The sequence below is a fragment of the Salmo salar genome, chromosome 02 (genome assembly GCF_965601325.2).
Source record: "Salmo salar chromosome 02, fSalSal1, whole genome shotgun sequence".
In the NCBI taxonomy this organism is placed as follows: domain Eukaryota; kingdom Metazoa; phylum Chordata; class Actinopteri; order Salmoniformes; family Salmonidae; genus Salmo; species Salmo salar.
The window spans coordinates 5,432,157-5,446,954 of NC_138292.1; the positions used below are offsets into that span (position 1 = coordinate 5,432,157).

At 47.6% G+C, this 14,798-nt stretch overlaps 1 protein-coding gene across 1 annotated transcript in view; it reads right to left on the reverse strand.

Annotated features, from left to right (window-relative positions):
- The window catches only part of LOC106606133 (tumor necrosis factor receptor superfamily member 11B), a 64,167-nt gene that overhangs the window by 17,540 nt on the left and 31,829 nt on the right, over positions 1-14,798 (reverse strand). The window contains exon 2 of the mRNA XM_082968536.1: positions 3,111-3,423. Coding sequence (XP_082824662.1) covers positions 3,111-3,423 — 313 coding nt within the window. The remainder of the gene's footprint in view (positions 1-3,110; positions 3,424-14,798) is intronic.

A 14,798-nucleotide genomic window follows, 5' to 3' on the forward strand; every position in this document is an offset into this window, starting at 1 on the left:
AGGTAGGAAACATCTTCCAGCCCCAGTCTAACTGTCTGATACAGACTCAGAGGGAAGATGGAGCTGATCCAGTCTAACTGTCTGATAGAGGAAAGATGGAGCTGATCCAGTTAGTCTGATACAGAGACAGAGAGCGAAGATGGAGCTGATCCAGTCTAACTGTCTGATACAGAGACAGAGAGGAAAGATGGAGCTGATCCAGTCTAACTGTCTGATACAGAGACAGAGAGGAAAGATGGAGCTGATCCAGTCTAACTGTCTGATACAGAGACAGAGAGGTAAGATGGAGCTGATCCAGTCTAACTGTCTGATACAGAGACAGAGAGGAAAGATGGAGCTGATCCTGTCTAATTGTCTGATACAGAGACAGAGAGGAAAGATGGAGCTGATCCAGTCTAACTGTCTGATACAGAGACAGAGAGGAAAGATGGAGCTGAACCAGTCTAACTGTCTGATACAGAGACAGAGAGGAAAGATGGAGCTGATCCAGTCTAACTGTCTGATAGAGAGACAGAGGAAAGATGGAGCTGATCCAGTCTAACTGTCTGATACAGAGACAGAGAGGAAAGATGGAGCTGATCCAGTCTAACTGTCTGATACAGAGACAGAGAGGAAAGATGGAGCTGATCCAGTCTAACTGTCTGATACAGAGACAGAGGAAAGATGGAGCTGATCCAGTCTAACTGTCTGATACAGAGACAGAGAGGAAAGATGGAGCTGATCCAGTCTAACTGTCTGATACAGAGACAGAGAGGAAAGATGGAGCTGAACCAGTCTAACTGTCTGATACAGAGACAGAGAGGAAAGATGGAGCTGATCCAGTCTAACTGTCTGATAGAGAGACAGAGGAAAGATGGAGCTGATCCAGTCTAACTGTCTGATACAGAGACAGAGGAAAGATGGAGCTGATCCAGTCTAACTGTCTGATACAGAGACAGAGAGGAAAGATGGAGCTGATCCAGTCTAACTGTCTGATACAGAGACAGAGAGGAAAGATGGAGCTGATCCAGTCTAACTGTCTGATACAGAGACAGAGAGGAAAGATGGAGCTGATCCAGTCTAACTGTCTGATACAGAGACAGAGGAAAGATGGAGCTGATCCAGTCTAACTGTCTGATACAGAGACAGAGAGGAAAGATGGAGCTGATCCAGTCTAACTGTCTCCAATAGAATCTGACATGTCTCTATTCATTATCTCTAACAGAGACGTTCAACAGAATATTGAAACTAAAACTCTGTCTAGAAACAAAACCCTCCACTCTTCTCCTCTCTCCTCCCCTCCTCTCCCCTCCTCTCCTCTCCTCTCCCCACTCTTCTCCTCTCTCCTCTCCTCTCCCCACTCTTCTCCTCTCCTCTCCCCACTCTTCTCCTCTCCTCTCCTCTCCCCACTCTTCTCCTCTCTCCTCCCCTCCTCTCCCCTCCTCTCCTCTCCTCTCCCCACTCTTCTCCTCTCTCCTCTCCTCTTCTCCCCTCCTCTCCTCTCCCCACTCTTCTCCTCTCTCCTCCCCTCCTCTCCTCTCCTCTCCCCACTCTTCTCCTCTCTCCTCTCCTCTCCTCTTCTCCCCTCCTCTCCTCTCCCCACTCTTCTCCTCTCTCCTCCCCTCTTCTCCCCTCCTCTCCTCTCCTCTCCCCACTCTTCTCCTCTCTCCTCTCCTCTCCTCTTCTCCCCTCCTCTCCTCTCCCCACTCTTCTCCTCTCTCCTCCCCTCTTCTCCCCTCCTCTCCTCTCCTCTCCCCACTCTTCTCCTCTCTCCTCCCCTCTCCTCTTCTCCCCTCCTCTCCTCTCCCCACTCTTCTCCTCTCTCCTCCCCTCTTCTCCCCTCCTCTCCTCTCCTCTCCCCACTCTTCTCCTCTCTCCTCCCCTCTCCTCTTCTCCCCTCCTCTCCTCTCCCCACTCTTCTCCTCTCTCCTCCCCTCTTCTCCCCTCCTCTCCTCTCCTCTCCCCACTCTTCTCCTCTCTCCTCCCCTCTCCTCTTCTCCCCTCCTCTCCTCTCCCCACTCTTCTCCTCTCTCCTCCCCTCTTCTCCCCTCCTCTCCTCTCCCCACTCTTCTCCTCTCTCCTCCCCTCTCCTCTTCTCCCCTCCTCTCCTCTCCCCACTCTTCTCCTCTCTCCTCCCCTCTTCTCCCCTCCTCTCCTCTCCTCTCCCCACTCTTCTCCTCTCTCCTCCCCTCTTCTCCCCTCCTCTCCTCTCCTCTCCCCACTCTTCTCCTCTCTCCTCCCCTCTCCTCTTCTTTCCTCCGCCTCTCTTCTTTCCTTTCCCTCTCCTCACCCCTCTTCTCTCCCCTCTCTCGCAGCCTCTCCCCTCCTCTTCTCATCTCCTCTCTCTTCTCCCCTCTCCTCATCTGGCCTGGATTACGTCTGAATCCACAACCAGGACTGAAGTCTGAGGAACGTTATAATTAAAAGGAGGGAAGGAGGCCAACGAGAACAACGTACAAATGACAAAGGCGTAGTTTAGTGTCTGGCGTGATCTTGATCCTGCTTAGCTTTGGCTGCGTCCCAAATGCGACCCTATTCCCTATATAGTGCACTATTTTAGACGAGGGCACATAGGGCTCTGGTCAAAAGTAGTGCACTATATAGGGACATGTGGGACATAACCTCTCTGAGTGAGCTGACAGGAGAGGAGAGATCCTGGTGATGATAACAGCCAGGCAGCAGAGTTATTCTGTCTGATGAAAAGGCCTGCCACTCACAGCTCTGGCTCTGTCTGGTCCTCTGCCAACACACTCAGTACTATGAGTGGGCTCTCATAGAGAACAGAGCAGGTCAGGACCATGCTGCAGTGGATTCTGGGTAATGTACAATACAGTACTATTATATTGGAGACTGATTAGACCTACCACAGGCTGAGTAAACACTTCCCCCTCTGAGGACATGGGCTGACTAGGAATAACATTTACAAACCATTATGCATGACTATATAACTGGAAGTACCAATCAAAAGAGAGGGTGGATCTTCAGCCAAGTTAAATAAACCAACAGCAGTTAAAGAATGAAAAAGAACCTTCAGCACCACAGCTTCATTTGCATCATAAAACCAAAAAAACATTTCAGTCAATCAATTCATTCAGTCATTGGTTGATTGTAATAACAGATAGATGACCTACCTATAGCAGTCACGCCGAGGCCAGGTGGACAGGAAGTGTGTTTGATGCAGAACTCCACCACCAGGTGGTAGCCTGGGATACACTCACACAGCTGGTCGTGGGTGCTGTTACACTCTTGACTCACCAGCTGCCTCTCCTTGCAGACCGTCGTGCAGTACTGGCAGCTGTCGCCCCAGTGCCAGTGTTCTGAGAAGGACCGGTCGGGGCACGGCGAGCAGGCGGTGGGGGTGTCGGCGGTACAGTGGGTCAGGACGGCCGTGCCGGGCGGACACTGGTCACACAGGAGGAGTTCAGAGGTCAAGGGGTCGTAGTGCTGGTGAAAGAGAGAACAGAGAGAGAAGAGGGAGAGCGAGAGAGAGGTGAAAAAGAGAGACAGAAAGGGAGAGAGAGAGAGAGCGAGAGGGAGAGAGGGTGAAATGGAGAGAGAGAGAGAGAGAGAGAGGGTGAAATGGAGAGAGAGAGAGAGAGAGAGAGAGAGAGAGATGAGAGAGAGAGAGAGAGAGAGAGAGGTGAAAAGAGAGAGAGAGAGAGAGAGAGAGGTGAAAAAGAGAGACAGAAAGGGAGAGAGAACAGAGAGGAGAACCACCAGATTAGACAGAGTGAATGTTTACAGCCTATCTGATGCCAGAGACACTAAGCGTTCAGGCTTTTGTGATTGACCGGGTGTAACCCAAGCCTGGAGTGATTGACTGAGAGACTAAGTGCTATATGAAGCCAGAAACCAGGCAGTACTAAATAGAAGCGTGTCTGTGATTGACAGTGTAAAGCAGCAGTAAGCAAGGCAGCAGCCTTCACCGCTGTGGCCCAATGTCAATTCTCCCTCCGTGGACTTCCCCTACCTCCCCTACGCCACTGTCATGAAAAACACTGTATCCAGTCAGCAATGTCCCTCAGCATCTCCTGCAGCACTGTATAGGCCTTGGCCTGGGGTGACCTATACTGGCCTGGGGTGACCTATACTGGCCTGGGGTGACCTATACTGGCCTGGGGTGACCTATACTGGCCGGGGGTGACCTATACTGGCCTGGGGTGACCTAAACTGGCCTTGCGTGACCTATCAACTGGGGTGACTTAAACTGGCCTGGCCTGGGGTGACCTATACTGACCTGGGGTGGCCAATACTGGCCTGGGGTGCCCTATACTGGCCTGGGGTGGCCTATACTGGCCTGGCCTGGGGGGATGTAAACTGGCCTGGATGGGCCTATACTGACCTGGCCTGGGGGGACCTATACTGACCTGACCTGGGGGGACCTATACTGACCTGGCCTGGGGGGACCTATACTGGCCTGGGGTGATGTAAACTGGCCTGGCCTGGGGTGACCTATACTGACCTGGGGTGGCCAATACTGGCCTGGGGAGACCTATACTGGACTGTGGTGGCCTGGGGTGACCTATACTGGCCTGGGGTGGCCTGGGGTGACCTATACTGGCCTGGGATGACCTATACTGGCTTGGGGTGACCTACACTGGCCTGGGGGGGACCTTTACTTTGCCTGGGGTGACCTATACCGTCCTGGCCTGGGGTGACCTATACCGTCCTGGCCTGGGGTGACCTACACTGGCCTGTGGTGACCTATACTGATCTGTGGGTGACCTATTACTGGCCTGGAGGGACCTATATTGGCCGGGCCTGCGGGGGACCTATACTGGCCTGGGGTGGCCTATACTGACCCGGCCTGGGGTGAACTATACTGGCCTGGAGGGACCTATACTGGCCTGGGGTGGTCTATACTGGCCTGGGAGGGACCTATACTGACCCGGCCTGGGGTGGCCTATACTGGCCTGGAGGGACCTATTACTGACCCGGCCTGGGGTGGCCTATACTGGCCTGGGGTGACATATACTGTCCTGGCCTGGGGTGACCTACACTGTCCTGGCCTGGGATGACCTATACTGGCCTGGCCTGGGGAGACCTATATTGGCCTGGGGATACCTATACTGGCCTGGGGTGACCTATAATGGCCTGGGGTGGCCTGGGGTGACCTACACTGGCCTGGGGGGACCTATACTGGGCTGGGGGGACATATATTGGCCTGGGGTGACCTATACTGGCCTGGCCTGGGGCGACCTATTTTGGCCTGGGGGACCTATATTGGCCTGGGGGGACCTATATTGGCCTGGGGGGACCTATATTGGCCTGGGGGGACCTATATTGGCCTGGGGGGACCTATATTGGCCTGGGGGGACCTATATTGGCCTGGGGGGACCTATATTGGCCTGGGGGGACCTATACTGGCTGCAGGCCAAATAAACATGGAGCATGGAGACTGAAAAAGTAGGGAGTAGACTGATTTCCCAAGCCCCTTTTCCCTTCTGTCTTTCCCTTCCCTTCTCCTCCCTTCTCTTCTCTCCCTTCCCTTCAGTCTCTAGACCAAATCCATCAAAATCCTTACTGTAAACTGTTATCTAAATCCTGACTGTAAACTGTTAGCTAAATCCTGACTGTCGTCTGTCAGCTAAATCCTTACTGTAAACTGTCAGCTATATCCTTACTGTAAACTGTCAGCTATATCCTTACTGTAAACTGTGAACTAAATCCTTACTGTAAACTGTTAAGACCCATGCAAGTTGCTTGTTTTACTCCCGGGGAATGCCCCTGTGCATTCTGTATATGGAAGTTCTGGAATAAAGACGTTTTTGAACTTTTAACCTTTCAGCATTCAGTTGGAAGTCACCATTCAATGACATTCTGCTACAGCACTCTAGACCAAAATTACACGCTGCTCTGTCACCCATAATTACAATGTTCTGATCATCTGAAGGGAAGTCACATTGGATGACTCCTGTGGCCGTTCGCCAGCTGAGAGGGAATACAGCTGGAGTGTGTACATCCCCTCAATCAGACAGAGGCTTAGTGGCTCAGCGGTCTAAGGCACTGCATCTCAGTGCTAGAGGCGTCACTACAGACCCTGGCTCAGCGGTCTAAGGCACTGCATCTCAGTGCTAGAGGCGTCACTACAGACCCTGGCTCAGCGGTCTAAGGCACTGCATCTCAGTGCTAGAGGCGTCACTACAGACCCTGGCTCAGCGGTCTAAGGCACTGCATCTCAGTGCTAGAGGCGTCACTACAGACCCTGGTTCAGCGGTCTAAGGCACTGCATCTCAGTGCTAGAGGCGTCACTACAGACCCTGGTTCGATTCCAGGCTGTATCACAACCGGCCGTGATTGGGAGTCCCATAGGGCGGCGCACAATTGGCCCAGCATCATCCAGGTTTGGCCGGGGTAGGCCATCATTGTAAATAAGAATTTGTTTTTAACTGACTTGCCTAGTTAAATAAAAATATGGCTCCCTATGTAGTGCACTACTTTTGACCAGGGGCTATATAGGGAATAGGGTGCCATTTGGGACGCATAAAGAGTTTACTAGTGTATTACACAGTAGTCAGTCAAGGAGATGTTATTCTGCTCATCAGTGTCCAAACCGCTGAATGACACGAGCATTGAAATCAGGGTAGGAGCGGGATTTAAAAATCTAAATATGACTTCCTCTGACTAACGCAGGCTATGGAGCGGGATTTAAAAATCTAAATATGACTTCCTCTGACTAACGCAGGCTATGGAGCGGGATTTAAAAATCTAAATATGACTTCCTCTGACTAACGCAGGCTATGGAGCGGGATTTAAAAATCTAAATATGACTTCCTCTGACTAACGCAGGCTATGGAGCGGGATTTCAAGTCAAAGTATGACTTCCCCTGACTAAAGTGCTGTAGCCTAAATGGCTTTCCATATTCAACCTAAACCACCATCTACCCGGAGGTATGACAGACACTCAGTTCCATATTCAACCTAAACCACCATCTACCCGGAGGTATGACAGACACTCAGTTCCATATTCAACCTAAACCACCATCTACCCGGAGGTATGACAGACACTCAGTTCCATATTCAACCTAAACCACCATCTACCCGGAGGTATGACAGACACTCAGTTCCATATTCAACCTAAACCACCATCTACCCGGAGGTATGACAGACACTCAGTTCCATGTTCAACCTAAACCACCATCTACCCGGAGGTATGACAGACACTCAGTTCCATATTCAACCTAAACCACCATCTACCCGGAGGTATGACAGACACTCAGTTCCATGTTCAACCTAAACCACCATCTACCTGGAGGTATGACAGACACTCAGTTCCATATTCAACCTAAACCACCATCTACCCGGAGGTATGACAGACACTCAGTTCCATATTCAACCTAAACCACCATCTACCCGGAGGTATGACAGACACTCAGTTCCATATTCAACCTAAACCACCATCTACCCGGAGGTATGACAGACACTCAGTTCCATATTCAACCTAAACCACCATCTACCCGGAGGTATGACAGACACTCAGTTCCATATTCAACCTAAACCACCATCTACCCGGAGGTATGACAGACACTCAGTTCCATATTCAACCTAAACCACCATCTACCCGGAGGTATGACAGACACTCAGTTCCATATTCAACCTAAACCACCATCTACCCGGAGGTATGACAGACACTCAGTTCCATATTCAACCTAAACCACCATCTACCCGGAGGTATGACAGACACTCAGTTCCATATTCAACCTAAACCACCATCTACCCGGAGGTATGACAGACACTCAGTTCCATATTCAACCTAAACCACCATCTACCCGGAGGTATGACAGACACTCAGTTCCATATTCAACCTAAACCACCATCTACCCGGAGGTATGACAGACACTCAGTTCCATGTTCAACCTAAACCACCATCTACCCGGAGGTATGACAGACACTCAGTTCCATATTCAACCTAAACCACCATCTACCCGGAGGTATGACAGACACTCAGTTCCATATTCAACCTAAACCACCATCTACCCGGAGGTATGACAGACACTCAGTTCCATATTCAACCTAAACCACCATCTACCCGGAGGTATGACAGACACTCAGTTCCATATTCAACCTAAACCACCATCTACCCGGAGGTATGACAGACACTCAGTTCCATATTCAACCTAAACCACCATCTACCCGGAGGTATGACAGACACTCAGTTCCATATTCAACCTAAACCACCATCTACCCGGAGGTATGACAGACACTCAGTTCCATATTCAACCTAAACCACCATCTACCCGGAGGTATGACAGACACTCAGTTCCATATTCAACCTAAACCACCATCTACCCGGAGGTATGACAGACACTCAGTTCCATATTCAACCTAAACCACCATGTACCCGGAGGTATGACAGACACTCAGTTCCATATTCAACCTAAACCACCATCTACCCGGAGGTATGACAGACACTCAGTTCCATATTCAACCTAAACCACAATCTACCCGGAGGTATGACAGACACTCAGTTCCATATTCAACCTAAACCACCATCTACCCGGAGGTATGACAGACACTCAGTTCCATATTCAACCTAAACCACCATCTACCCGGAGGTATGACAGACACTCAGTTCCATATTCAACCTAAACCACCATCTACCCGGAGGTATGACAGACACTCAGTTCCATATTCAACCTAAACCACCATCTACCCGGAGGTATGACAGACACTCAGTTCCATATTCAACCTAAACCACCATCTACCCGGAGGTATGACAGACACTCAGTTCCATATTCAACCTAAACCACCATCTACCCGGAGGTATGACAGACACTCAGTTCCATATTCAACCTAAACCACCATCTACCCGGAGGTATGACAGACACTCAGTTCCATGTTCAACCTAAACCACCATCTACCCGGAGGTATGACAGACACTCAGTTCCATGTTCAACCTAAACCACCATCTACCCGGAGGTATGACAGACACTCAGTTCCATATTCAACCTAAACCACCATCTACCCGGAGGTATGACAGACACTCAGTTCCATGTTCAACCTAAACCACCATCTACCCGGAGGTATGACAGACACTCAGTTCCATGTTCAACCTAAACCACCATCTACCCGGAGGTATGACAGACACTCAGTTCCATATTCAACCTAAACCACCATCTACCCGGAGGTATGACAGACACTCAGTTCCATATTCAACCTAAACCACCATCTACCCGGAGGTATGACAGACACTCAGTTCCATGTGTATCATTTCCCTGCATTAAGCAGTGAGGAGGAACACACCCAGCAGCTGGCTGAGAGGAACGCATTGGAGGACCTAGGCTACGTCCCAAATGGCCCCCCATGTAGTGCAGTAGGGCTCTGGTCAAAAGTAGTGCACTACATAGGGAATAGGGTTCCCATAGGGCTCTGGTCAACAGTAGTGCACTATATATATAGGGAATAGGGTCCCATAGGAATCTGGTCAACAGTAGTGCACTACATAGGGAATAGGGTCCCATAGGAATCTGGTCAACAGTAGTGTACTATATAGGGAATAGGGTGCCATTTAAGGTGCAGCCCTAGGCAATGTCCCAACTATCTCTCCTTCCTCCTAAGTGTGCACTTGTTCACTTCCCTTAAAGCCCCGATGCAGTCTTTTTAATTGTATTTTTAAACCATCACTGTGTGTGTTTATTTCATGAAAATAACTCATAATATATTTTTTATCATTTATTTCCCTGAGCCTCCTTTTGCCATTGAAATGCTCAGTCCGATCGTGTAGGCGTGTCGATACACATTTTTATATGTTTACATACACGGCCCTGATTGGCGGATAGGATCGTCTAGACTCCAGAAGGGGTCTCCAACAGGTTGATCACGAGCTACCAGTAACTCACAGCCTACCTACCAGTAACTCACAGCCTACCTACCAGTAACTCACAGCCTACCTACCAGTAACTCACAGCCTACCTACCAGTAGCTCACAGCCTACCTACCAGTAACTCACAGTCTACCTACCAGTAACTCACAGCCTACCTACCAGTAACTCACAGCCTACCTACCAGTAGCTCACAGCCTACCTACCAGTAACTCACAGCCTAACTACCAGTAACTCACAGCCTAACTACCAGTAGCTCACAGTCTACCTACCAGTAACTCACAGCCTACCTACCAGTAACTCACAGTCTACCTACCAGTAACTCACAGTCTACCTACCAGTAACTCACAGTCTACCTACCAGTAACTCACAGCCTACCTACCAGTAACTCACAGTCTACCTACCAGTAACTCACAGTAACTCACAGTCTACCTACCAGTAACTCACAGTCTACCTACCAGTAACTCACAGTCTACCTACCAGTAACTCACAGCCTACCTACCAGTAACTCACAGCCTACCTACCAGTAACTCACAGCCTACCTACTAGTAACTCACAGTCTACCTACCAGTAACTCACAGCCTACCTACCAGTAACTCACAGTCTACCTACCAGTAACTCACAGCCTACCTACCAGTAACTCACAGCCTACCTACCAGTAACTCACAGCCTACCTACCAGTAACTCACAGCCTACCTACCAGTAACTCGCAGCCTACCTACCAGTAACTCACAGTCTACCTACCAGTAACTCACAGCCTAACTACCAGTAGCTCACAGTCTACCTACCAGTAACTCACAGCCTACCTACCAGTAACTCACAGTCTACCTACCAGTAACTCACAGTCTACCTACCAGTAACTCACAGCCTACCTACCAGTAACTCACAGTCTACCTACCAGTAACTCACAGTCTACCTACCAGTAACTCACAGTCTACCTACCAGTAACTCACAGCCTACCTACCAGTAACTCACAGTCTACCTACCAGTAACTCACAGTCTACCTACCAGTAACTCACAGTCTACCTACCAGTAACTCACAGTCTACCTACCAGTAACTCACAGTCTACCTACCAGTAACTCACAGTCTACCTACCAGTAACTCACAGTCTACCTACCAGTAACTCACAGCCTACCTACCAGTAACTCACAGTCTACCTACCAGTAACTCACAGTCTACCTACCAGTAACTCACAGCCTACCTACCAGTAACTCACAGCCTACCTACCAGTAACTCACAGCCTACCTACCAGTAACTCACAGCCTACCTACCAGTAACTCACAGCCTAACTACCAGTAGCTCACAGTCTACCTACCAGTAACTCACAGCCTACCTACCAGTAACTCACAGCCTACCTACCTATAGAATGAGCAGCAGCAGTACAAAACCATCACTAGACCGGCATGTTAGACGGCACATTCCTCACTCGCTACATATTAAAGGGACAGATGCCTGATTAAAGAGGAATTACACAAAACAATTTGTTTTGTTTTCTTCCAGACATCCCCCCCAAACAATGGTCTTCTGATGTGATGTCATCATTAACATGAACTCAGAACATCCAATGTTGTTGTTTCTCTATGAACAGTTGTAATTTTGAGAGTGAAAAACTAAATAAAATGGGAAAACAAACAGATTATGGGGTAAAAATCTCAGATTTTATAAGGACCACCTTAGAGTTGTTTATTAACCATTATTTTACCAGACATATTGTCAGAAAACATAGTGAACTACTTTCTGTTGTACACTAAGGACCAGGGGAAGTGTTGACAGCATAGTACACTACTTCCTGTTGTACACTAAGGACCAGGGGAAGTGTTGACAGCATAGTACACTACTTCCTGTTGTACACTAAGGACCAGGGGAAGTGTTGACAGCATAGTACACTACTTCCTGTTGTACACTAAGGACCAGGGGAAGTGTTGACAGCATAGTACACTACTTCCTGTTGTACACTAAGGACCAGGGGAAGTGTTGACAGCATAGTACACTACTTCCTGTTGTACACTAAGGACCAGGGGAAGCGTTGACAGCATAGTACACTACTTTCTGTTGTACACTAAGGACCAGGGGAAGTGTTGACAGCATAGTACACTACTTCCTGTTGTACACAAAGGACCAGGGGAAGAGTTGACAGCATAGTACACTACTTCCTGTTGTACACTAAGGACCAGGGGAAGCGTTGACAGCATAGTACACTACTTTCTGTTGTACACTAAGGACCAGGGGAAGAGTTGACAGCATAGTACACTACTTTCTGTTGTACACTAAGGACCAGGGGAAGAGTTGACAGCATAGTACACTACTTTCTGTTGTACACTAAGGACCAGGGGAAGAGTTGACAACATAGTGTGTTACTTTCTGTTGTACACTAAGGACCAGGGGAAGCGTTGACAGCATAGTACACTACTTTCTGTTGTACACTAAGGACCAGGGAAAGAGTTGACAGCATAGTACACTACTTTCTGTTGTACACTAAGGACCAGGGGAAGAGTTGACAGCATAGTACACTACTTTCTGTTGTACACTAAGGACCAGGGGAAGAGTTGCAGGGGAGAGGAGAAGAGAAGAATGTACCTATTTGAAAGTTAGAAAAAAATGAGTAGCTCGTGACATGTTTTTTTAAAGTAGCTCTCATGCTAGAAAAGGTTGGAGAACCCTGCTGAAGAGTCTACCCCGTTAAACCCTTCAAATATAACTGGTCATTGGTCAGAATAATCAAATCATATTGTGATGTCATGCTGTGGCCAAAAACTCCATCCCACCTGAACAGGCTTTTTCTTTTTAAAAAGCTCTTATACTAAAAGGACATTATCATAATTTTCACAATTTGAGAGTGTTATTTCGACCTCATAGTGTGGAAATAACATTAATAAAACTGGAAAATCACTGCACTGCCCTTTTAACTAATTTGAAAGGAGACGACTGGTATAAGAAATATGGTGGAAATTCCCACGAGCCCATCCCTGCACCAATCCAATGCTTTTAGATTTGTGGGAAGTAGTGAACGAATGCACACTTCAGTAGAAAGTAGACTCGCCTCCAGACGTTCTAAATTCGGTAACAAATGTCAAGCAACAAGACTATGGAGGACCAAATGTATGCACACACAGCGGTAAGTCGCTTAGGCCTATTACAATGGAGGATCAGAAGGCTGGAGAGCTGAGGGATCGATGGATGGAGTCAGTAATGCTATACAGGTGGTCTGCCTGGGGATTTCAGCTCTTTAGAGACATAAAACACACAGACATACTGACCCAGCCCTCTGCCTCTAACTAAACTGACTGCTGTAAAATCCCCCATTAAAGGCTTCAGAGGCTACATCCCAAATAGCACCCTATTCCCTACATAGTGCACTACTTTAGACCAAAGCCCTATGGGTCATGGTCAAAAGAGTTTACTAAATAGGGATTAGGGTACTATTTGGGACACACACAGAGCACCCTACTAGTGGGAGGCCTGGCATCAAACAGCTCTCTTGATGAAATCATAAAACCATCAACGACCCCAGCTATGAACAGATGCGATGGGTCGGTACTAGAGGTCGACCGATTATGATTTTTTAACACCGATACCGATTATTGGAGGACCAAAAAGGCAATACCGATTAATCGGACGATTTTTTATTTATTTATTTGTAATAATGACAATTACAACAATACTGAATGAACACTTATTTTAACTTAATATAATACATAAATACTATAAATTTAGCCTCAAATAAATAAGGAAACATGTTCAATTTGGTTTCAATAATGCAAAAACAAAGTGTTGGAGAAGAAAGTAAAAGTGCAATATGTGCCATATAAAAAAGCTACCGTTCAAGTTCCTTGCTCAGAACATGAGAACATATGAAAGCTGGTGGTTCCTTTTAACATGAGTCTTCAATATTTCCAGGTAAGAAGTTTTAGGTTGTAGATATTATAGGACTATTTCTCTCTATACGATTTGTATTTCATATACCTTTGACTATTGGATGTTCTTATAGGCACTTTAGTATTGCCAGTGTAACAGTATAGCTTCCGTCCCTCTCCTCGCTCCTACCTGGGCTCGAACTAGGAACACATCGACAACAGCCACCCTCGAAGCAGCGTTACCCATGTAGAGCAAGGGGAACAACCACTCCCAAGTCTCAGAGCGAATGACGTTTGAAACGCTATTAGCGCACACCCCGCTAACTAGCTAGCCATTTCACATTGGTTACACCAGCCTAATCTCGGGGGTTACATTTCACATTGGTTACACCAGCCTAATCTCGGGGGTTACATTTCACATTGGTTACACCAGCCTAATCTCGGGGGTTAATTGGCTTGAAGTCATAAACAGCACAATGCTTGAAGAATTGCGAAGAGCTGCTGGCAAACGCACGAAGGTGCTGTTTGAATGAATGCTTACGAGCCTGCTGCTGCTTACCATCGCTCAGTCAGACTGCTCTATCAAATATCAAATCATAGACTTAATTATAACATAATAACACACAGAAATACGAGCCTTTGGTCATTAATATGGTCGGAAACTATCATTTCGAAAACGAAACGTTTATTATTTCAGTGAAATACGGGTGGCATCCCTAAGTCTAAATATTCCTGTTACATTGCACAACCTTCAATGTTATGTCATAATTATGTACAATTCTGGCTAATTAATTACGGCCTTTGTTAGGAATAAATGGACTTCACACAGTTCGCAATGAGCCAGGCGGCCCAAACTGCTGTATATACCCTGACTGCTTGCACGGAACGCAAGAGAAGTGACACAACTTCCCTAGTTATAAGAAATTCATGTTAGCAGGCAATATTAATTAAATATGCAGGTTTAAAAATATATACTTGTGTATTGATTTTAAAGAAAGGCATTGATGTTTATGGTTAGGTACATTGGTGCAACGACAGTACTTTTTTCGCAAATGCGCTTGTTAAATCATCACCCGTTTGTCGAAGTAGACTGTGATTCAATGAAAATTAACAGGCACCGCATCGATTATATGCAACGCAGGAC